Source organism: Lonchura striata, chromosome 1 (assembly GCF_050655825.1).
Source record: "Lonchura striata isolate lonStrDom1 chromosome 1, ASM5065582v1, whole genome shotgun sequence".
Taxonomy (NCBI): Eukaryota; Metazoa; Chordata; class Aves; order Passeriformes; family Estrildidae; genus Lonchura; species Lonchura striata.
In genome coordinates this window covers 98,807,732-98,832,472 of record NC_140703.1, presented here as the reverse complement: position 1 = coordinate 98,832,472, position 24,741 = coordinate 98,807,732, and the positions used below count along the sequence as shown (strand labels likewise).

General features: G+C 40.4%; 1 protein-coding gene across 1 annotated transcript; it reads left to right on the top strand.

The window, feature by feature from the left end:
• Window positions 1–3,571: 3,571 nt before the first annotated feature.
• GPR143 (G protein-coupled receptor 143) lies at window positions 3,572–24,524 on the top strand. Its single transcript, XM_021527770.3, has 8 exons — window positions 3,572–5,896; window positions 7,618–7,727; window positions 10,628–10,722; window positions 12,084–12,176; window positions 12,662–12,771; window positions 14,027–14,135; window positions 16,363–16,480; window positions 18,382–24,524. The coding sequence occupies exons 1-8, from the start codon at window positions 5,653–5,655 to the stop codon at window positions 18,679–18,681; spliced, it is 1,179 nt and encodes a 392-aa protein (XP_021383445.1). The 5' UTR covers window positions 3,572–5,652; the 3' UTR covers window positions 18,682–24,524.
• The last annotated feature ends 217 nt before the right edge of the window (window positions 24,525–24,741 follow it).

Below are 24,741 nucleotides of genomic sequence, written 5' to 3'. Positions count from 1 at the left end.
TTCTCAGGATGCCACAGGTCTGACTGCTGGCATGCAACCACTGAAGAGTTAAAAACCCCAGTGATATTCATGGGATTTCCAAGAGGAACATTGACTGGTGTCTGTGGTCTGAACCTGGACTGTACATTTTGTCTGATTTCCCTTCAATTACATTTGCTTACAGTGTCCAACCAGACCATCTAATTGGCTATGATACATTGACATTTTTATCAACTTAATAGAGCCTGGGAGAGTTCTTGCACTGTAAGAGCACTGAAGTTAGTGCTGAAGTATATTTTGATTAGACTACATAGCCTGGTCTGAGGACACAGGTTTTAAGAGATAAGTTTTTTGTGCTAATGGGCTTTGAAAATATAACTACTGGGTGGTGGGAGATGTAATCTAAAAGGTCCCACCATCTAGCAATTGTAACAAGGATATAAGAGTGTCCTACCTAATTTAACCTGAGGGAAATTATTCTTCCTTTGGAAGATACTGAGGACAGGATAGACATTCAACTTTTGTAGGTCGGGGTACATGCTTACAAATATTACTATCCAGTTTTCAGTATCACAGTGTGTGAGAGATAATATTCTTTCTTTTCACAGTCTTCTTCATCAATCAGTTCCTATTCAAACTGTGTCTTGTAGTGTGCACAGATGTGGGACAAGGTCTCTTTATTATGCTTGTGCTGAAACTGGGGTATCTTTTTGTTCTGTGAAAGAGTGTAAGGATGACAATGACTAAGGGTGGAATTCATTGAGAAATGATGCTGGCCACAAAAATCCATCTCAGTGCAAGTTCAAAGACTGTGATATTCTCAGCATTGGCATAGAGAATTAGGGATTAAGAATTTTTTCCTTCTAATCTCTAAGCAAAAAATAATTTTCTTCAGATTTGTGGACACATTTTTCTGCTCAGTTATTTTGTACTTAGTCTGTATAAATCTTGTTTACTAATTTAAATACATTAGAGGTGCAGTTTAAAAAATTAATTTGTGTATGTTTCGTCACAAAAGCCAGGGAAGGTAACACTTCCCTGGAGAAGGTATATAGTAAGTCAATAAAGTACAAGTAACTTGATTGCATCTGTCAAATACACAGTTATTTAGATGTTCAAGTGCACACTCACTTAATATATTTATGTTTTTATTCTTTGAGAAAACAAAAAGAACTAAAATATTATTACCCTTATGCAAATGAGATACATTTATCCTCAGCCTTTGAAATTAATACTCACCATCTTTAAAAGTAAATTATTATTTTACAATTCTTAAATTATATTTAAAGAGGGAAGGAAAGTGATACCTCTGTTTTTCTTTCAGTAGTTTTTAATGGCATCAGTAGTTGTTATAAGATGTTACACCTTGACTATCACTATTGTTCCAAGATCCCTAACTTTACAGAAAACTAGAAATAGCAAGAATGGAGTGTGAATTTCTCCATTCATTTCAGTTATGCATTAAGTTAAATGTTTAAAATTACCTTTTAAAAACTAGTACTGATAATTACGGGATGAACATGTCTCACAGTTTTTTCCAAATTAAATCTAATTGCTGGAGATCTGGGTAGATAAAATAAAGAATGGTGTTAAAGCATGTGGAAGATTTGTTCAAGGAACATTTTGCAGGAGCTATTGGAGAGATCATAACTGCATCCATTGAGCTTGAAGATAGCTTTCTTCAGCTGGGAAATGTTACATCAGGTAATGTATAAAAGACTATGAGATCCTGAACTTTATCAAAGTATAGCTTTTACATTTGCGAGGTAACTAAGATCTTCACTGGAATCTGTCAGTCAGTGATGCATTGAACCGTACACATAAACAAAACCAAACTATCCTCTGTCTCTATATCCACAAATTTCCTTTTCCTTTGTAAACCAGTGCTGTAGTCCCAGACTTAATTAAAACAGTGATTAAAGTATGTGCAGCTGCACACTCAAACATAACCCATACCCACACTCCTTAACAACAGAAGTGCATGCCTGTCATATTTTTGTAAACCTGTTGCTTTCCCTTAGAAGCAGGCAAGCCATTGTTTCATCTTAAAGATGGTCACAGACTGGGATGAAACATTGTGTTTTGGGTCAAGAAGAGAGTGAGTAGGTGTTTCTAAAAGTATGGAGCACACAGCTGTTTCCAAAGGAACACAGTATTGTTCTCATCCTTGAGCACACTGTTGCCACTGTCCAAAATCGTGACAGGAGTTTTCAGTGTTGTGCAGTGTTGTGCAGTGTAGTACTTATGCTGTGAGTGTGATTGATTGCTATTTGCAATGCCAGGAGGGTTTTTTTATTAATGTTTCCTGTATGTATGCTAATGGTTGTCTCCAAGCTACGTCATTGGCTTAGTGAAGATCCTGTCTTGGTGCAGAAATGTCTGCCTTTCTCATACACTGGCAGAAGTGGGAATTGTGTCAATAATTTCAGAGGGTAGGGAATTAGGACCTGTAGAACGACGTAAGTTTTGTAGAATACTAAATAAAGGTCCTTAACAAGACAAAATAACTATTCTCCTATTTCTTTCACTACTTTTCTGCTTCCTTTACCTTTGCTCTCAGCTTTTATCTTCTTATTTTCATAATCACAAGAAGCCAAATTAATCTTGACTGTAAGACTGCAAAACCAGCTTTGAATTTCTTTGTCTGTTCTGACTCTATACTTTGGGCCCAGCAATGAGAACCCGAGACTAGCTAGCTCTTACCAGCTGTGGTGTTGCATAGCTCATTAGTTTGGTAGATGCATCTCCCACTCAGCCTCAAATGTTGGCACATTTTAGACACCTCTACTTCTATAATGGTAAGTATCTGCTCATTCACATGGGTCACTTAATTTTCTTTTTTGCATTAGGTATGCTATAGGTCATGTGCTTTGTTTCCAATAAAAACCACATACCCCCTTTGAAGAAACTATAAAATCAAGTCCTGAGAAATTAGAGGAGGGAATGTACCCAGAAGAAGAGGTTAAAAACCAATGCTCCACTCAGGGGAGTAAAGCAATAAAAGGAGGGGGCACAGCTGGCAAAACTGTTGCAAGAAAAGAAGAGGCATATAAAAAATTAATCTCCAGAGTATAGGAGTACAATTGAGGAATGAAAGTAGTTTCAAAGTGGCTGAAAAAAAAGGGAGAGAGAAGTTATAATAATAAAATGGTAAATCCACACGGGCATAGTAGAAGATCACAGTCAAGATCAATGAAAACAAACAATAAGCAGAAAAAGCATAATACACAAAACATTCCTATCTGTAAGCCAGAACAAACAATTAGGATAATGACTTGACATGCTTTTCACATTTTTGAAAGAAAGAAAATAGCAACAGAAATAGTGAAGGGAACAATTTTAGAAACTGATAGTGGGAATGAAAGTCTTCTATTAAACAGTTTCCCTCTAATATTTCAAAGTTTTGTTCTTCTAAGTATAAGCCAAGCAATGTAAATTTTCCTTCAAATCAGAACGAACTTTTTTTTTTCATTTATATGTCTTTGAGTTGTATATGTAGCATACAATGGCTTAATATTAACTAATAATCTGTATCTGTGGATTTTAATTCCTTAGTTCTTTAGTAGCCAGGTAGGTTTCAATGCAGTATCTTATACTGCATTGAAATATATAATATATATAATATAATAGCTTAGAGAGAAATGTGGCAACTCCATGCACCACTGCTCTAGCAAGGGTGGAATAAAGTCTGTGGAGTCCCAGGCTTGTACTGATGACAGAGCCTTGTATTGACAACCTCAGCATGAGTTTGTATTTCTGGAGCAGAGCAATCTGATTTTGCAACCTTGCTATTGTCCCCAGTATGTTTTTGTATACATGATAGCAACAAACTGTAGGATTGCAACATCCAGGTCACTCACCTGTCCTCATCCAAGGAGCAGGGAAATCTCTTTATGCTGGAAAGCAGAAAAACACTTGGCAAAACATTCAGCTCCACTGCTTGCATTTCAGAGTCTTTGATGATGTGTATGCCTAAATTCACATTACGGTCACTGGAGCCTCCTCAGCTCACCTTGCGCATTTATTTTCAGAAGATCTGAACAGCTCTCTAGACAAAGTCTAGACCATAAGCTTGGCTGCCTAAGACCTCAGCTGACTGCAGCAGGAGTCCAAACACCTTGCTGATGTATGGCCATCCGTGTGTAGGAGCCTGGCTTTGCAGGCTGACACCCTGCAGACTATCACACCTCTCTTCAAGTGCCAGCACCTGGCAGCAGGCTGGGTGGGCACACATCAGGCCTGGCAGCTTGGGCTCCAGATGCCCCCTCAGCCCTGCCACCACAGCCCTGCCAGCACTGGAAGGCTGCACAGTCCTGACCAGCAGGCTGATGAGCTTGGTGGAGTTCATTCTTTTGCTGGGATCAAGTGTATGAGGTCTTTTGGCCAATGAGTGCAGCAGGTACCATTTCACCCAGGGCTCCAGATGCTTTCCCTGCTGAGGGCAAACTCACTGTGTTCATAAACACTGCACACAAAACATTCCACTATCATTCAGTAGCTCCTCATAATTTCTGCCAAAAAAATAAGCTATAGACCATTGGGGGAAAAAAAGTTGGTAATTTGTTCTTATAGGGACTAATTATACAATCCATGACTCTGTTATTTAACATGCTAATAACTTTGAGTCTTTTGGCAATGTTCCCTCCTGCATTTCCTGAATGTGTCCCTATAAACAAATTTTCTGGAAGGGTGAGGGCTGATACACGGAGTTTGAGACTTAGTTTATAGGGAGGAAATAATTTTTGTGTTTATGATAGCATTTATTTGCTGCTGTATCTAGCAGAAGCCCTGTCATAAAAGATATTGTCTAGTTTATAAAGCAAAAAAAAAAAAAAAAAAGAATACTGCAGGTCAAGTTCCTGTTTTCATATTAAATCCTTACCAAATTAAAAAGAGAGAGAGACAGAAAAATATGTTATTGAGAAATGCTAAGTCCTGGAATTTTCCCTGTCAAGCTGACCTAATGCAGACAGTACTGACTAAAGAAAGAGTAGATTTTTTTTTTTTTGTGCTTGCAATTTAAATAGGATGAGGTTAATATTTTCTTTCCAAATATAATCTCTTTCTACAGTGATAGGGTATTGTGTTTCTAATTTTATTCATAGAGATTGGTGGGTTGGATCACTAAAACTGAGATTTGGGTTAGAGTGTGGATTTATATCCCTGCTCTTCCCTGTAAAGACTGGGACTGTTTGTGTCTGGACTCATCTTTTCAATTAATTTGAGGTAATTAAAGGGTGCTGTGTGGGATGGGGCTAAAGAGAAACACAATTAAAATTTAATGTTTCCACTTTGGTATCTGCATCCTTATTTATTTTAAATCATCTTCAATGCTCTGATGAGTTTAAGTCTTCCTGTGTCATATAGTGTGCAAGCAAAAATATTTGAGTGAACTGTTGCCAATGGCTCTGAGCGAGCATGGGGCATGTTTCACATTACACTGTGGTTTCTTGTTCAGATCTGATCTCCTTGCTAGGAGAGGCTGAGAAAGGCAGCTCTAGGGGATTTACTTCCAGCAGCAGCAGCAGCAGCAGCAGCAGCACATGATCCATCAATCGCGTGATTCTCACCACTGAGGACTAATGGGGAGGGTGAAGAAAAAGTGAATGCTGCCTTGGGAAAGCAACAGCGTTTTCTTCTGCTCGTGGGGCCTCTCCACCAGTCAGACGTTTCATGGCTTCTCCAAGGTTAGAAACCTACTGCTGCCCAAACCGGGATGCAGCTACACAGCTGGTGATGAACTTCCAGCCTGAAGTCTTCTGTGGAGTCTGCATTGGCAGTGCCTCCATCAGCCTGCTATTGACCATCCTGCAGCTTCTGCCAAAGAAGGGACAAAGCCCACGGAAGTTGCCCAAAGCCTCCTCCTCCTCCACCATCCTTCTCTTTATCTCTATTTGTGACATCCTTGGAGGCTTAGGTAAGTGTGATCTTTATGTCCTTGCCATTGCTGTAACAGGTTCTTTTTGCTCTGAGGTACAGACAAATGAAGCTGGTGAGTGGACAGCAGAGATGTCTGAGGGAAGCATGCTGTTTGTGTTCACAGGAAGATTTGGACTAAGTAAGATCGGGAAATTATGGGTCTTTGGGGAGAAGGCTCTTGTTTAATAGTTATACAGTGGAAGTGAAAGCTCTTGACAAATCTGCACCAAAATCTCTGCTTTAAACCAAATTAAAATCTAGAATGGCAATGCTTCTCAGAGTAAGGCATAAAAGTGGAGGTGAGGCAGCACATTGGAAAATAAATCTGACATCAAATATTTAGCCAATCCATAGAACTGCATTTGAAAACCACTGTCCTCTATACCCTCAAATCCTTTTGGACCAACTATGCCTCCTGCTCATGTGCCAGCTGCTTCTCTGGGCACATCACATAGTCAGAAAATGAGTTTGACTTGCAGCTGCACACAGATCATGCTGGACACAGGCTTTTGAAATGTGAGTAAAGCTACCTTATCAAGGACAAGCTGCTGCCCAGACCCTAGCGGACAGTCTGGAGGAATAAACCAGTGGAGACTAAAACAGCATGCACGAGTCAAAGTGAAACTAGTATGTCTTCAGTTGTCCCATCAGCCATTTGGTAATTCTTCCCATCAGTCATTTACTGTCAAATTTGGTATAAATTCTCATGACATGTGCTATGAAAATACAGGACAAGTTTGCTTCTACAGTAGCATTTCCCCCCCACCCCACCCCCCCACCCCCCCCCCCACCAAATAGGTAATAGAAGAAGGGCTGTTTTGTCTCACTGCTGGGGGCTGTGAGTGAGTCTGTGTGTCTGTGTGTCTTTGTGCTTCATTTCTCTTCCCTTTTCACACCCAGCCAGGTTCTCTCACAGTACCTAATAAGTACCAATACTAAAACAAAGATTATAAAGGAAGTAAAGCAAGAGATACGGAAAATACATATGTGCATGCACTTGGAAAAGGTCCTTTCAGTCAGATGAAGCCAACAATAAAGTTATTTTACTCCCTTCCTCTTTCACTGGCAAACTCAAACTAGTTATCCATTGTTTATGTATTAGACTCACTTCGGTGAGTAGAAAACAGTTCATTCTTGGTGGGAAACCTGGCCATTTTGTTCTCTTTCCTGTTGGTGCTTTATTTCAACAAACCCAGAAAACCCCACGAACAAACTCTAAGTTAATTTTTAAAAAGGGCATTGTTGTTACCTAATTCAGAAGTGCTGCTTTTGCTCAGTCCTGTGACAGAGGAAAAGGGCAGCCTGTAAAATGAAGGCAGAGAAAAGTGAAAAATAACTCTTTTTCTGCAATGGGGGATTTTATAGAGAGGTGAATATCAGTGTATGAACTTATGCTGGTAAACAGTTATTTAGTGTTTCATGTCAATCTGTTAAATGCTACCCAATTTATGTTGGGAAGCATGTGACAGCATCTCTAAATAAGATCCTTAGCTATGTAGTGTTTTAAGTCCCAGCAGCTTCTGACTCTTGGGGCTACTTTCCCTGAATGATCGCACTGACATTTAAATAGCACAATTGTCCCTGCTGTGCTCCTCTGCAGCCATCGCCTTCCTGCAGACACACAAAATCTGGGCTGCGATGTGAAATATGTGGCAGGGAAAAGCATGTGACTCAAATCACACCAGCAGATTCAAAGCATTAATGCATTTTTTTCTTTAGGTATGATCTTCAGGTCAAGTGTATGGCTGGGCTTCCCTGCCTTCATAGCTAACATTTCTGTGGTGAATGGGACTGACGTGTGGCCTTCCACTTTCTGTGTGGGGAGCGCGGTAGGTACCGAGATCATCCCCCCTTTCTTCTGCTCCCAGTTAAGAGTCCTTCCACAGGGGGAATCTGAAAGGAAAACTGCTGTGTCCAAAAGGAAATGTGGCTGTGAGTCAGAGCCTGAATATGATGGTTTCAGCCTCTGCCACACCCCTGCAAGTGCGTTCATGCCTCCCTCTGTGAGCCTGGTCAGGGCGGGCAGGGTGCTGGTGGTGCTGGATGGTGGTGGGGATGTAGGGCAGCTGGGTCAGGCTGATCCTGGGAGTTCTGTGGTATTCACTCCTCGCAGGAGTGCCAGGGGAGTGGAGTACACCAAAGTCAGGGACATGGAACCAAAAGCATATAAGCAACCCCAAAAGGGCTGTGAACCATTGTTTGAGCTTCTGCTAGCACAGCAGCACAAATGCCCCAGTGGCTCCATTGCACTGGCAGCGTGAGGTTATCTGTCTTCTGTGGCAGGAACTGCAGCCTCTGTGGTGGCAGCAAGGACCTCCTGAAACTTGGGGTAGCTCAAATTAGCTTTTGTGGCACGAGACTGTGTGTTTTAGACACAGAGGGACAACAGGAGAAATATACTCATAGCCACAAATCTGCTGGCAGAAGGTCTGTCCCTGCCATGTGGGATTTCAGCTCAAATTGCTGGGCTGCATCGTGACAACTGCACCTGGCCAAGTCTAATTGAGTATCATCTGGATTAAAATGCAAGAATAAGAAAATGTAAATGCATTCCAAAAGTACACATTGAAACTCAGATCCAAATTTTATAATCAAAACACTGGGAAATATAATTTGAGCTTACTGTACAAGAATAAAGGTCATGGTTTTCACCAAAACTTTGAGAATTACAAGACCATCACTTTACCCAGATTCAATAGGAATGTGGGATTGCCAATGAATTAATGCATGAGCAATAGCAGTATTTGCTTTGCAATTCAAAGTTTACAATGTAGCAGGGGATAGGTTGTATGTCAAAATTATTCAGCTCCACTAGTTTTAAAATAAAGCAATATGTGCCAAATTGAACTCACTGTGCTTTATATGCCTATATAAAAGCAGTTACAAACAGGATAGTTTTGTGCCATGGACACAAATATAAATTGTATACATCTATCAATGCTTAATTCTTTCACACCTCTTTAAGTTTTGCTTATTAGATGCAAATGCTGTTGGTTTTTTTTTGTTGACAAAGAACCAAAAATCTCAATATCTTGCAGCAAGAATGTTCTGCTGAAAACCCTCTCCTTCTCATATTTCACTTTCTGGCCCATAACACATAAAAATGTATTTTTAAACATGACAGGGTACAGGATGCAGACTGTTTGTTTTTCATTTGAATTTCAGGTTAGATGGTGAGCAGCCTAGCGGTCTACCACAATTTTTATTTTCCCTTACTTGTGCTCCAGGAAAATGCTGTAATTTGAGTAATTTTAAATTTAGATTCAACTATATTGGAATGAAAAATAACCCTTCTTTCATTCATTTCCCCTAACGTATTCTCATGTGAGTTAATAAAATGTTTCCGATTCTATTTTATTTTTCTTTTAGTACTATTGTTTTATTTCTCTTAACCACAAACCTATACAAACTCCAAATAGTGAAACTTTAGGATATCTCCCTTGAATGGTTTGCAGAGTGCCTTTTCAGACACTGCAGCAAGATGTTTTGCTAAAAAGTAAGATATCATATGAAGCTTTAGGGTTTAAGTACATCTGCTTTATATTATTTTTGGAGACAGTTTTATCTGTGTTGGATTTTCTGGAAAGATGCTGCAGTTTATTTTTGTATATGTGTGTTTATGGGTAGTAAATTGTGCATTTTTCAACTGCAGCAAACACGTAAATGTGATGATGAAGTTACATGCTGAGTGCTATGGGTAAAGTGCATTAGAAGGAAGACTGGGATTTTATTTTCTGCCTCCTGTGCTCTAGGAAAATACCATGATGTTTGAATTAAATACTGAATAATTCATGCCACAAATTACTAGAGGTAGGGTCTACACCCATGGTGAAAGGAAATATTTCCCAGCTTGATTTGCCTTTTGGAGGAAGGACTGCTAGATCTCTATTCACCAACGTTTGGCTCAGTAACAAGTATGTTGATTTCCAGATGTAAAACGATGCTACTATGGAGCTGTGATAAAGGATATTCAGATAAGAACTGAAAGATGGCTTGGAGGAAAGATAGCATGAATATTAAAACACTCCCAGACTATTACAAAGAGCTAGCTCCTATGGGGAAGAAATGTGGAATTTATATACAGTGGCAAAGAAAGGTCACTTTTCTTATGTAAGCCCATGGGAAAAATGCATAGGGTCAACTCAAGAATGCTGTGGAATATTTAGCTTGACTTGAACCTGTTTCCTTTGGATTTTTATTGAAGAAAGCACTTAGGGAGTTCAGTAGGTGTATTCTTCCAGATCATGAGTGGTTTTCTCATTAATGAGTTTTTTTCTTGATAAGCATCTTTTGCATGGAGAAAACACCCATCACATGCAGAACCTACAAATGCATAGGCACACTGTGGTTATGACTGACCTCAGATATATTTTTATGCCTCAGCCACTGAGAAACAACTGCAATTTTAACCTAAAATTAAAACATCCTTGCTATAAATTTCTTTGGGCTTCACTTACCATGTTCAGGTTAGGAACAGAGTGATAAATGACAGGTTTTCTAAATCAGAAAATGAGCTGTGAAAAAAAATGCTGTTCAATTTACCTATGACTTGACCCATAGGCTACAACAATGTTCCTGTGATTTTGAGTAAGATTTCATACTTCAAAATCTCATCTGGAAAATACACAAATTAAAAGAATAAATCACCAGGCCAAAAGTTTGAGTCCTTTCCCTGCCCCAGTGGTACTGGAGAAGCAGCTGTGATGTTTGGCACTTCTTTCCCCTCTAGATGTGGATCCAGTTGTTATATAGTGCTGGCTTCTGGTGGTTGTTTTGCTATGCTGTTGATTCTTACTTGGTGGTGAGAAGATCAGCTGGACTGAGGTACCAGAGTTAAAGCTCTGAATTTGTTTTTTTCCCTCCAACACTGTATGTCTCTGTTTGCAGCTACCTAAGAGTATGAGTGAGTCTTGTGCAACCATCTGACTCTCATATAGTTACCAGGTAATGATAGGGATGTGGTGTTCTAAGTGCTTAAATTGCCAGGGCAATGCTCAGATGCTGATTTATGTACAACTTAAACTTAAATGTAACTGAATTCATTTAACCTGTGGAAAAATATGGAGCAAATTGTGGTCTATAAACTTTATGGCAATGAGGTGACTATTTTTGTCCCTACTCTGCATCTGAAATTGATTTTTGCAGCAAAAATATAGTGTTGTACTGAAAATGAAAATTTGGAGGGAGAAAGTGCTGGACTTCATCCTGTTAATTTCATATGGTTAATTCTGTTTTTTTTTCTTTTTTTCTGATATTTTATTTTAGCAATTTTTCAGCGAGTGTCGTCATTATTGCCCTTCTGATCACACTTCTAAAGTCCCTCATAAGAAAAATATGTATTTATCATATATTCTTCTGCAATGCCTGTAACAGAAGAACCTAAACTCTTTGGAAAGTACCATGCTTTAATGCAAGACAGAAAAAAATGTTTCTAAGTGGGTTGTTAGAAGAGCAAAATAACCTTCAGTTGCTTCTGATAAAAGTGGAATTACATGAATCTGTTCTCAGATGATACAGAGGAGTCAGATACTAAGGATATGGTTCTCTGCAGGTGTAACCAAAATGAGGTTTTTTGAGTTAACTTTACAAAATCAGGTTTATTCTCAACTGTCTAAAGTCCCAAAGTTCTAGTCAAACAGCTGGGACCTGCCTCCTTCCTCCATCCCTGTTAACCAAAAAATCATGTGTATTTGGGTTTGATTCTGGGATCAGAGTAAGCATCAAAAGACTTTCTACAAACACAGATCTGAATCTTCCTAAGATGGGAGCAGTATCCAGCTCTGAATGTTAAATATTATTTTCTACATATCACAAAAGGATGGAGGTGAGGATGCTCATCTCCCTTCTTAAATTTTAATCTGCTAATTTGCTCTCTGCAGGAGAAATGAAAGATGCAGGGTTCTTTCTCAATAGTAAGGGTAGGGAAGAAGCCTTGTCCCCTCCACCCTACAGGCTGGAAGGGACAGGACTTCGACATGCAAGCCTGAATAACTGCTTTGGCTTATTCTTCTGAAGGACTGCCCCCACCCACCTGCTTTCCTTAATTTAATGTATTGCCAGCGTTGTTCTGCACAATTTCCTGTCTGTAAAAATCTTTTTCAGTGAGGATCCTATTTTTAGCTTGCAATGTGGGAAACGTAAGTTTGGATATCTTTAATTGTGCCTGTCGTGTTTGGTGCTTGCAGTACGATTGTGCTGTACCACATGATGACGTGGGGCCTTGCAGTGATGCTCTGTGTGGAGGGGATTGCTCTGCTTTACTACCCCTCTCTCTCCAGGTAAGCAGGCTCTGGAAACAGACTGTGAAATTGGGGCTTTCTCTGGGCATTTGAGTGTCTTTTGGTCAGCTTTAGAGACAGACATTCAAAAGCTGAGCATTTTGATCTCTGCCAAGGATGTCCCACTGAGTCAGTGTTTATGCTTAAAATACCTGCCTGGGCTTTAGAGGGCCCTGAAGAAATATGCCAGGCAGTACAGGCACTTGGGCATGCTGTGATAAAGCTTCTATGAGACACACTTTTCCCATTCCTGATTTTAGCTTTCTTTTCAATTTGAGAAAAATCCACAGATAGTGCATGTTTAAAATCAACTTTATGTCCTATGTGAACTGATGGTAAAGGTCCATAAATTAAAATTTTGCATTTGTTTGCTTAATCCCCCCTTTTTTTTTTTTCTTTTTAAGTTAAAGGTGACATGCATAGACCAGCCAGAGAAGTGAGCTGTGGAGAATAAAATGCATTATCTTTTAATTATTTCTTCTCAGCTGTGAAAATGGCTTGGAACATGCAATCCCACATTACATCACAACCTATGCCCCACTCCTGCTAGTGCTTGTGGCCAACCCAATCCTGTTTAGAAGGACAGTATCAGCAGGTATGTTCCTAATGGCCAGCATCAATCAGTCTCTGTTATTTAGCAACATAGTACTGTAGAAAGTCATGGCTTTGTACTCAGTGATGTGGGACAGCTCCTTGTTAAATCATAAAGATATAGCACAGGGTGGGAAGCAGTTGCCTACGGAGATGAAGACTCCATTTTGATGGGGAATTTGCCCTAGAGACACACAAGATATTCTCTTACTAGCCTCTAACTGCAGGTGGGCAAACATGCTTCCATGTTACTTAATTTAAAGCTTTTGAGGCAATGTACCCTGGATGCTTAACTCTACTGTAGTTTTGGTACCAACCTCGACTTTGAAATGTAATTAATTCTAGCTGGTGAGATCTGAGAGTTTATCTAACTTCTTGGCAGCCCTAGAGCAAAAAATGTAATAAAATGTGATCAGAATTTTGTCACTTCTGAGATTATGAAACAAATGCGAATTGTACACAACTCAGATGGGATCTTGATGTTCCAGTTCAATTTATTACCTACTGCTTGGAAGAAGTGAGGCTGGAAAAAAGCCACAGATTCAAGGCATTCTTTGCATGTAATATGATCATTGCTAGATGTTTGCAGTACCTGAATTCATCTACACATTGATTATACAAAAAAGCTGGAGAAAATCAAGTATTCTCAGTTTAATCTTTATCCCATTCATTCTGTCCCTCAGCCATACTCATTTTCAATAAAACAGTTGTTCTTTTAAGAAGTTGTTCCCATAAAAAAATTGTTCTTTGTATATTTGTGTTTGCATTTGTATATTCCTTGTGATATCTGAACAGCATGTGGCATAATTTTTTTTTGCTGACAATCTGTCTTCATATTTTAGAGGTGTAGCTAATGTTGTATCAATGACACAATGAAAAATGGTGTGCAAAATAAGATAGAAGATTCTATTTAAACATCACATGATAATTATATCACATTATATAGAAGGTACATGCTACCTTTTGTTATGAAATAGAATTACATTGATCATACTATTTCGTATGTTCAGTGGGATTGAGAGAAAAAAAAATAGTGGGATATCTTTCATTTTAGGAATCCAGCTGCGTGTAATTATTTTCCTTTAGTATTAGGCTGTATGTGAGATTCCTTGAAAATGGTCCTTCCAGCTTCTGAACAGCTGCTGGAGACAAATCCATTCATTCCTTTGTTCCCTCTTTCAGGCCTCTATCTTCTGGATTTTTGTGCCTACTCTAACAACATGTGCATATATTAATGAACATAATTGTATACTTTTCAGTTGCCTCTTTACTGAAAGGGAGACAAGGAATTTACACAGAGAATGAAAGACGTCTGGGGACAGAGATCCAGATGCGCTTCTTCAAAATTATGCTGGTATTCGTTATTTGGTAAGAGGTGCATTATTTTGTTTAAAGTGCCTTTTTCCCAGAGGGAGAGAGTCAGGAGCAGGAGTAAAGATGGATGGGTGGCTTCATTTGTTTGTCTTTATGCTTAGAAGGGAAGGTATCTAAGGAAAAAGCAGTTCTAAACTAGTTCACAAAGGAGCTGAATCACTCACTGGCTGTAAGGAAATGATAAAATGTTTAACCAACAGAAAAGCAAAAGCAGCAAGAAACAATAGCAAAAATTTCCCAATAGGTTGGGCATCGACTGAAGCTGTCTGGTAGAGCAGGCTCGCAGCTCTGTGGGCTGACAGATGACTTTCTGTAATCAACATTTCTCAGAGCCTCTTGGCACCAAACACATCACTGAGGACCTGCAATAAAAAAGCTTCTAAGTCTGGCTTCATGGCTTTGACCATGATCACACAATGCAGCCACCTCTGGGCTCTGCCATCTTCAAATGCCTGAAAAACACATGGATATTGACTGGAAAATAAGGAAAGGCCAGAAAATACAACTCCATATATATTTTTTTAATAAATATTTTGTCTTTCCCCATGACAATAGTACGTTGGCATAGGACAGAAAAGAGATAGGGAGGAGGAGAATAGGATAACAAGAAATGGTTCTGGAGTGGTGAAATGAAAAGGCTAAACTTAACACTCTTTAGATCCCACTTAACTTCTTTATACACAGGTGTATTAATTCATATTACATTGCTTTAACAGGCTGAGCAGGAAGAAAGGCTGCCTCTTGTATCTTCTCTTGGCTGCTGTCTACTGGAGTGCTCTGAAAGGAAATTATTTTCTTTTTGGGGGGAATAACAGTCCTCTTGGCTTGGAAGTGAAGTTTCCAACGTGAAGGGTGGGGTAGCCAGTAGAGGAGGGAGTGAGAGACAGCAGCAAGGGATCCTTCAGCATGGCTTCCTGGAAATTGCTGAAATAAGAAGGAGCAGAGATTCAGCCAAGCTTCCAGGGCTGTGGAAAGAAAGAGCCCAGAGGCACCACAGAGTGCATTGCAACCTAAGGAATGGTGGCCAGCTTGATTATCTGGGAAAAAGCATGAAAGGAAAGGCCAATTTCCCATGGACATTGTGGGGACATTTGTTTATTTCCATTCTGTCTCATTCCGGGCTTTCCTAATAAAAATATAAAATCACAGCTCTGGTTTAGGATTTTGCTCTAATAAAACATAAGCTCTGGAGAGTAAAAACTTTCTCAAAGGTTACTGGAGGGAAAGACTGAGGCAGTCTCATCTCAGAAGCATAGGGAAGATTTCCTTCCATCCCAGAAGTCAAATATGGAACGCTTCAGTCAAAGACAGCAGGTTGGGGCAAAATAGGATAGAAGAGATGCCTACAGATTTGGGAGGGGAGAGCAGGAGGTTTTACGTTGTGATAAAGATATAATTGTGCAGAGGACAAATATAAAACCCCTTAGAAAGTATGACATGAATGCTGATAGTTTCTTTTCTGAAGATGCAGTACAGCTATAGAGAAATGCTTCTCTCACTGTTTAGATGTCATAGGAACTTACAGCCATTTGCTATAATCTCTTATTTAGTGTAGAACATACTCAGTTTCTTTCAATGAATGAGGCTTGATTATGCTCATCCTTATTTGGAAACAGATATTACCTTTATTAAAAATAATTGTTAACATTTTGAAGGATTTAAAAGTCAACTTTTGTGTTGCTTTTTGGTGTTTTTTAATGGACATTCTGAAAGTCTTTAATCTGACCCTGAAATTCTAACTTCAGATGGAAATCCTGCAGCCTTTTACAACAACATGTGCATATATCTGAGTTCCTTGTCTGTGAGCACAACTCTTCTAAGGCACAAGGGAAAGAAGTCAGCATGCATGATATTCCCATTATAGATCACATTTCCTTCTCATCTCAGTTTTATTCTGAAATTTACTGTTCTGCAGCAAGTTAAAATTCTCAGATTTTTTTTCTAATATTGATTTATATTCTCTAGGCTTGGGTGAGTAGGTAGGTGTCTGGCCCTTGATTGTTATTTCACAGATCTACAGGTCCCTTCAGATTGAGATTTAGCAAAAAATCCAATCATCTTGGACTTGATTATCCTAGAGTTCTTTTCTACCCTTAATGATTCTATGATTGAAAAAAATCTTACTGCCTTTCAAGTTTTAATTTCTATGTTTTGAAAGCAAAGCATATTTTACATGCACATCCATATGTAACTGTCCTTTTCTTCTTTGCTCCTGCTGCAGCTGGTCATCCAATATTATCAACGAGACCCTTTTGTTCTATCTTGAAATGCAGCCAGATATCAATGAAATGCCTCTGAAAAACATCAGAAGTGCTGCACTGATCACCTGGATTATAATGGTGGGTCAGCTGTGACATTACTTGGGCTTAGAAATCACTGTTGTAAGACTGCTGGAACAACACCTATAGTGTGGGGTTTATGAATTTGAGGGATATAAACACTCTGAAAATCAAGGAAGAAAAGCAGAAAATAAGAGAAAGGAATGAGCAGTCAGTGGGAGTGCTTTTCACATGTAAACTTTGCAAAAAATGTCTTTGAGACCAACTTTTTCTCCCATTTATTGGAGTATGTATTCTCTCTGTAAAAGATCACTCTCATTTCAAGACCCACAACAGATAACTACAATGATTTCTAGCCTCACCTTGCTAAACTCTGCCATAATGCAAGCTTCAAAGTTTTAGCTCACAGTTCCTGAAGGCTTCCCAATTAAATGGGCATTTCATGGGAATTCTCTGTTTGCAACTAGGGTGGGTTTTTTTTATTATTATAAAGAATGATTGCATCTTATGTCATGACATTTGGATCATTATTTGGGAACAAATAGGAGAAAAGTCTTTCACACATGGCATCAAAAATAGCTGTAAGATGCTGGTCTCTTACTGTAGCCTCTTTTCTCCTATTAGAATATTTGACAAAGGATTTTTCAAAGGTAACAGTGCAGGTTCATTTTCCTGGAGAATTTATTCTGGAGTTGTTAAATAGGTGCAAGGCCTGAGTATGATTTATACATTTGAGCAGTTTGGTATTGAAGGATTAAGTGATGCAACGGATGTGATATGTAGTATCCCATGAACTCTCCCACCTCGGTCAATTCCCACATCCTCAGCCCTGGCAATGGCAGTAACTACTCACCACAGAGCCAGTCCTCCTGGGGGGAAAAGCAGTCTCCCATTTGGACTTCTGTGTCAACTTCCCCTGTGTAACTTCCCCTGGTTTCTCCTTTCCTTGTCCCCTCACTGGACAGGTATCCCTGGTGGCCACCCCCCTTTCCCTGGAGACCAAACCCCACTGCCCAGCCCTTAGCTCTGCCCCCACCCCTTCCCCTTATTCAGCTGCCTTCTCCACGTGGTTGCTCTCTTTTACCTTGCTGGGTTCCCTTCAGCGGTGGGTGTTGAGTGAGGGACTGAAGGTTAACTCAATTTGCTTTTGCTTTTCTACAGGAGAGGCTTGTGGGGGACAGATTATAGGCAGCAGCAGCCACTACTCCAACACCCACATTTTTAGTGATACAACCTCCTCCTCCTCTTTTGACAGGAGGTAAACACATTCATGTGATAGGGACCTCGCTTTTGCTCACCTGGAGCAAAAGTCTGGGGAGTGACCTCTGCTTTAAAATGGCTGTAAAAATAATTTCCTTCTTTTCCTATGAGAGAAATAGAAGCATCTAAAGCCATTAATTTGTTAAGTCTCTCATGGCACTGGGAACAGAGACAAAAGTTTTTGGCGATCCCTTGGGATTTTCTTTTCAGTGCCTCTCCTCATTTTTCCATCTCACTTTGATGGACATTTTCACTGGCTCAAGAATCTAAAGCAATTCCAGACAGATCAATTCCAGCTATTTTTAAAAGCTTGACTGTCTATGCTAGTGTCTCCTCTCATATATTTGACTTGGCTTGTAATGAAAAATATATGTGCTTTTGTGAATAAAAAAGTCCAGAGCTTGTGGGGAACATTAAAAACACACCAAAGGATTGACTGGCTAAACTTCATGCTAGAAAATAATTTCATACTTATTGCTTACTGTTATGGCCTCAGCATTTTAGAAGACAAGTCATGATATTTTTCTCTTATTTGTTTGGGCCTGCGATGGCTAAATTTTTATTTGTGTGCAAATAGTGTATTTCAAAGTCAGCAATCATTCAGTGAAAGGGAAGTCTTTAATACATGCAAATCATTTTGCTAGAGTTGAGGATGAAGCCTTCCATGCTGGTGTAACTCCTGTTGCACTTCTCTTTCCTAGGGGGTTCTTAATCCCATGCAGGGCTTTCTCTTCACATTAGCTTTCTATGGCTGGACAGGATGGAGAGTGGACCTGAAATGGCGAAAAAGAGAAATACCCTGGGAATCTATGTCCTCATCAACTGTGGGGGAAAATGCCTATCCCTCACCAGTGAACTACCAAAGCAGCATCCATGATTCCAAGAAGATCTCAACGACTGACAGCCAGCAGACTGATGAGGCCATATGCATGTTGTCTGAAGGTAACACCAGCAGTGATGAAAGATTAACCAGAAGCTCTCCCATCTACCAGGGCTGGTAGTTTCTTTGTGCAGAGCTGGATCTAACTTTTCCTGGATCTAACTTTTCACATCGTCAATACTCACAAAACCACGTCAATGTGTGAATCATTGCATACTCTGGAATTAGGTTTGTGCTCAATGGCTTGATGTAATTTCCTGTAACTTGTGACACTGTGTGAGAGAGCATGTGAGACAGAGAGATATGGTCTATGTCTTCATTTGCCTTCTAGGAGAGATGTAAACAGGTATAAAGGCTTGAACCTTTTTCAGCAGGAGTATATCTCTGCAATGATATTTGTTACTTATGATTTTCACATTCATTTTCTTTTAATCTCTCTTGTAACCTCCTTATGGTAGAAAAGTCTTTTGTTTTAATAAATGGACTATTCATATGTTGGGTTTTTAAATGTGTTGCCTTGCTTGTCTTGCTCAGCATAAAATTCCTCACCCAGAATTACAGCTCTAGGATTTCTGAGGCACCATCGTTTCCAGCATTTGCAGTCTGGTAAAGCATTAGTGACAGCAGACTATAACTTTATTTCCTGTTTGTGTTGACTCCACTGACATAGTCTTGTTTTTGCTTGTGTATGTGAATTTTTGGTGTGGTGTTATCTAGGGAGCTGAAAAGCTTTATTAAAAAAAAAATTGAGCCCAGCACAGGCTCCACAAACACTTCAGAACAAAGAATCCAGTTCATACCAGGTTCAAGGAAAAATAAACCCTCAAACTATTTTTTACTATGGATTCAGTCTGATCTTTATGTGTACTTACCTAACAGGACAGTGGCTGCTGGGCAGGTGCATTAAGAGAAAAGATTTACACAAAACACTTCCACTCTCTGAGTGCTCATCATAAAGCAGAAAAAGTAGAATCAATAATCCCTTCTCTGAGAAGTAGTCTGTTTTATACCTTCATGTGCTGAATGAAGAGCCATTAAATCCATTTTTATCTTCTCAGACACGCCTCTTTTTGTGCAGTGCCCTAGGTACCTACATCAAAACAATTCCCGAGATTGGTTGAAAGTTAAGAATCAATGATGACCATATCTACCCTAAGCTTTTGACTTTATACTAAATATAGAAGTAATCTATCTGGTTGTGCTGGAAGCAGTTTACAGCACAGTTTGTCTGATGGCATGGTAGAAGCCCCTTGAGCCCAAGTAATCGCCCTCCTCTTCTTCAGCATGTGACCAGGCCTGGGCTTTAAATCCTGCTCACATCCACTTTGGCTGAACTTTCTTGGCTGTTTCCACTTTCATTTTCAACAGTTCAGTTTCAGCTATTGTAAAAAAAAAAAAAAATCATAATAGAAATTAAAGACAGCTGAATCATTAATGCAAAAATAACATGAAACTTAACTTCCTGGGTTACTCAGGGAAGCCTCAGGAAGGTTAGAAATTCAAGATCAGCAGAAACAATACTGAAAAATATTGATTGGCTAATTAAAATCAATCAGCTTCTGGAGCCAATTGTTTGATACAAAGGTGTTAAACAATGGTTAGATAACTATTTAGGCAGATCATTACAGAGCTGTGCTTGGTTTGTAGCAAGTCTTTTGCATTGTGCCCTTTGGAAACCTTTGTGGCTTTATGGCTTTTTATTGCTGCTCTCCTTGTCAGAACTACTGGCAGATCACCAGATCCTTTACTTTAGTCACAGTCATTTGTTACCTACCAAACTATGAAGAGACAGCACACTTATGAGCAGATTATACTGAGCCTTTTGAAACAGAGACAATTTTCCAGTGCAATACTCATATCACAACTGGGGTCAAAAGAGCAGGAAAAAGGTGGAGGTGGATTTGTTTGTAAACCTTTTCATATGCTGTGGTGTGGACCAAGCTGCAAAACCTTAAACCACAATAAACAGTCTCTGGCTTAACTGGAATAATTATGAGGCATGAAAGCACTTGGGAGGTGACAGGCTGTAGCAGGAGACCCTGTGAGATGACTGAAAGGCTAATTCCTCCCTCCCTTCACTGCTCCAGGGCTTTGTCCCTGTCCCACACAGGGGCTGTGTGGCTGTGAGCAGCTCCTGAGCAGTGCCAGGTGGCTGCTGGCACTGGAGAACTCCAGTTCTGGGACAGACTTCTGCAAGGGCCAGGCTTTGCTCCTCTCCTTTTCTTGTTCTTTCAAGGTTGTTGGGGTGAGTATGGTGTGTCTGTGTGTCAGTTATCTATGAGATGTCATCAGGAAAAAATAGAACTCATCTGAGAGCCTAAGAAAGAAAAGTGACCTAATTTTGATGTATCTAGAAATTGATAAGGGGCATTGCAGAGTTCACTGACAGTAGATTTTGACTTATAAAAGAAGTGTGTGTGTGTGAGGATCTCCTTACCTGCTGTTCCTAGCCTCCAGTGGATGTACAGGAGGCATTCCTTTACAGCTTAAAATTGGATAATAATTGATTCTATTCATGTGTAACCATGACCACATTTGATTTCACCTTACACAAATCTTGTTCTTGCTTCACTATTCTACAAATCAGTCAAAGAATTGCCTTCTTCAAGGATTTCAGCAGACGCCCCTGCCTTCCTACCAGGAATATATTTTTGGAGTCCATCTCCTGATTGTCCCCACTTCATGTGCTTGCTGCATGCATGTGAGGGAGCAGCCACAGGCCACCAGAGCCAGCTTCATGTTGAGGGAACCAGTGTCCTCCAAGGGTCAGCAAGGACAAACTACAGACACCACATCCTGGACAGCACAGCTCTGACACCAACACAACCACTGCCCTCTTAAGTCTGCCACCCACTGCTGAGAAACCCTTGTGCTTATCAGCACACAGAAACACATCCTAGCTTTCATTCTGATGATGATTTGTATCTGCTCAGCTGTCATGAGGTGAGTGTGGGAAGTGCTTGTCTCTGGCCTGCATATTTGTTTTCCAAGATGAGTTTCAAACGTGGCTTGGGTTAACAAGTGACAGCTCTCAGTACTGGAGTCCATTGGTGCAGTCAGTCTGGGGTCTTCATCTGGCACTGTGGCAGGGACTCACTTCCAGTCACCCAGCTCTTCCCTCCTTGAGCAGGAGGGCAGCTGCTCCTCTGGAACAGCAAGGTGTGACTCAGAGAAGTAAACAGAAGTAAAACTGGATCAGATACTGTCTAATAAAATATATGTAGCTAAAGTGTTGTTTGATGAGTACAGCAGTTGTCAACTATAGCTTCTTGTACTTTGGGTGTATTAGAACTTTAATAAAATACTAATTAAAGCCTTCCTGAATTTATCAAACATTAATTAGAATAAAAAGGTAGTTGAATCCATGCACTGAAATATAATTAGTGTAGTTGAATCACATAGAGAGGATATCTATACATACAGGGTGGTATTGCCTCTATTAAACACTTCCCTGGCCTCGCAGTCAGCTTATCAAATCCAACCACACACAGCAAGTTCTCTCTGTATTCACCAGCACGTGTTTTTAAGCACTCTGTATTTGAACTCCCAGCCTCATACATTTAATTACTATTTTATTTGGCCAGATGCTCAGGCTAATTGCAAAGCTGAAATATGAGCCCTAATAAAATAATAAACAATATGAATAGGCAGATTTCTTGCATACCACAGTTCTGCATTTATGAGGTGCGCCACATGTCTGAGTAACAAAATCCAAACTACATCTCTCACTAAGCCCTTCTTGTAGACCAAATACATGGAGCTAGAAAGTGAAATGTTAAATGTGATCCCCCATCCCTTGGATAACCACACTTGACTTATACTTTAGTGTTTCCCACTGTGTAGCCATGATAATAAGTTATCTGATCTGCAAAAATGTTTTAAATTTTTATGGAATCTCAAGTTTACAGTAATCCCAGAGGAAGATCACTAAACCACATGGTAGTTGACATAAGACAGGTCAGATGATGTCTGGTTATTAATTTTTTAAGGAAAAGACAGGCACATGTGTGAACATTGAAACTGGCAGCTGAAGAATGCAATCTTACTGAAAGGAAAGCAGGGAATGAGGTGCAGTCCAGGAATGCAGGCATGAATCTGTTTTCCTGGTTAATATTCCCTGGTTAATAGGATGTGCTGTGAGCTGTATGGAAAGCTGGTTCTCTTACTGCACCTTTCTAAGCAAACTCTTAATCATTCAGGACACTAAAGTCACATGGGGTTTGTAGGTAAAGTTTTCAAAAGGGTGAGAAAATTCGAGCATGCACCTAAAGGGAAACCATTCAGTGATGAAAGAGATGGCATGACTTTTTGCTGCTCCAGTTTCATACATTCATCACATTTTGGGGTAGCAAGAAGCTTATGAAGCTTTCAGGCTTCTCCATAGGGGACATTTGAGTCCTTGCTAAGCCAGTGCCTGGAGATGAGAAGCCTGGCAAGGTGGTGGCCACTATTGCCCTGGGCTCTGTCCTGTGGCATGTGGCAGTACCGAGGTCACCGTGGGTCTCTGTGCCCTGGTGTCACGTTGGGATGAGATTCTGCCCTCAATTCTATGGGTAGGAAATTGGGTCTTAAGTGGGGGAGATGAGCTGTGGGGGATTGAGATGTGTTCCTTCCTCTGGAGAGTGGAACAGTGACAAGTCTGTTAATAAAGACAACCTTTGTTAATGAAACCTTGTCCTATCCTAGTTTTTCACCAGCTTTTCCATAGCTGAGAGGGACTCAGAGGGTAAATGGAGGTCTTGGATCCTCGCCCTTCAGTTGGCACCACAGAGGTACCCACCCACTTGGGCATCTGTGAACCTCCTGGAAAGTCTTGAGAACGTGGAGAACTGAACACACTGTGGGTGTTACTGTGCTTACTGAAAAAGGCACCTTTTAAAGACATGGGAGTAAAACAGCATGGTGGGGTTGGTTTTGTGTGAGGAACCAGCTGTGTTGGGTGGGGCGTCCTTGCAGCATCCTCCCCCCTCAGAGGGCACCAAGACTCAGGACAGCATGAAAACACTGGCAGCCATTCATTGCAGCTGTAGCCACATGATGGCATCTGCTCCTGGTTTGCTGCTACAGCAGATCTTGAATGAATTTCCTGAAGGAAAAGAGAAAAAAAAGGCAACAATGCAAGTCCCTCCTTAGGCAAAAACACTCAACTGAGCACCACATTTTATGTGGCAATGAAACATCCTTCCACCCTGCCTCTGGTCATGTGGCAGCATGTGACAGGGAGCACAGCATTCTTCTGCCAGCCCTTTCCTCAAGGCACCAGACTTGACTTGCCAAGGATCAGAAGCATTCCCCCAGCCACACCAAGTGCTCTGGGTAACAGCTCAGCTCTGCTCATGCCCCATGTCAGGCAGCCAGCCATCCCCTAGGAATGCAATTACACCCAGAACAATACAGGGGAGGCTAGATAAGGCAGCTTTTTCCTTAGCTCCCAGGGGGTATTTTATAGTCTGAAAGCTGGTATACCCAGGTTCTTCAATAAATTCTGTCAATTTAATATCTGAATTTAAAATGAAATAAAAATGCCTACCTTAGCAAAATACATTTTGCCAAAGACAAGAGACTTTTTAATAAATATCTTCAAGTGTCATAGAGGCCTTTCACCCTTGCTTGCTGGGCTCTGTTGCTGGTGAGTTCCACAACTTCAGTGGAAATGAGGCCAATGCTGAGCAACTGGAAATCTGTGAAAGGCATGAATGGGTGAGCTGAAGGCACTGAGGCAGCCACAAGGCTCCACAAGGAGAATTGTTCCTCTCTTCCAGGTGTCTTCATCATCTCACAGGGAATGGGACAGTGAGAGCTGTTGCTCGTGCCTGAGCTGCTGGGCCCACAGTGTGCTCACAGAATTCATTCTTCACTGGGCCAAAAGAAGGGAGAAATGCAAGCAGTGCTGGCCCTGGTGGCAGGACACCCCTCGCTCCAGTTTGGCAATATTTTTACAGGAGAAGCCCAGGGAGCTGCAGCCCCGTGCTCAGCCTGCCCCTGGCATCAGCTGCGTCAGCAGAGCTGCCTGAGCACCAGCCTGTCAGCTTTGGGTCTGTAAAACCTTAGAAAAAAGGTCTTTGTGTGTTTTTTCATGGCAACATCCTCAAATATGAGCTTTATTGGTACATTACTGGGAGACAAAAATGGCATGTACTGTCTGCATTTATTTTGTGAAGATATTGTACTGCAGATAGTT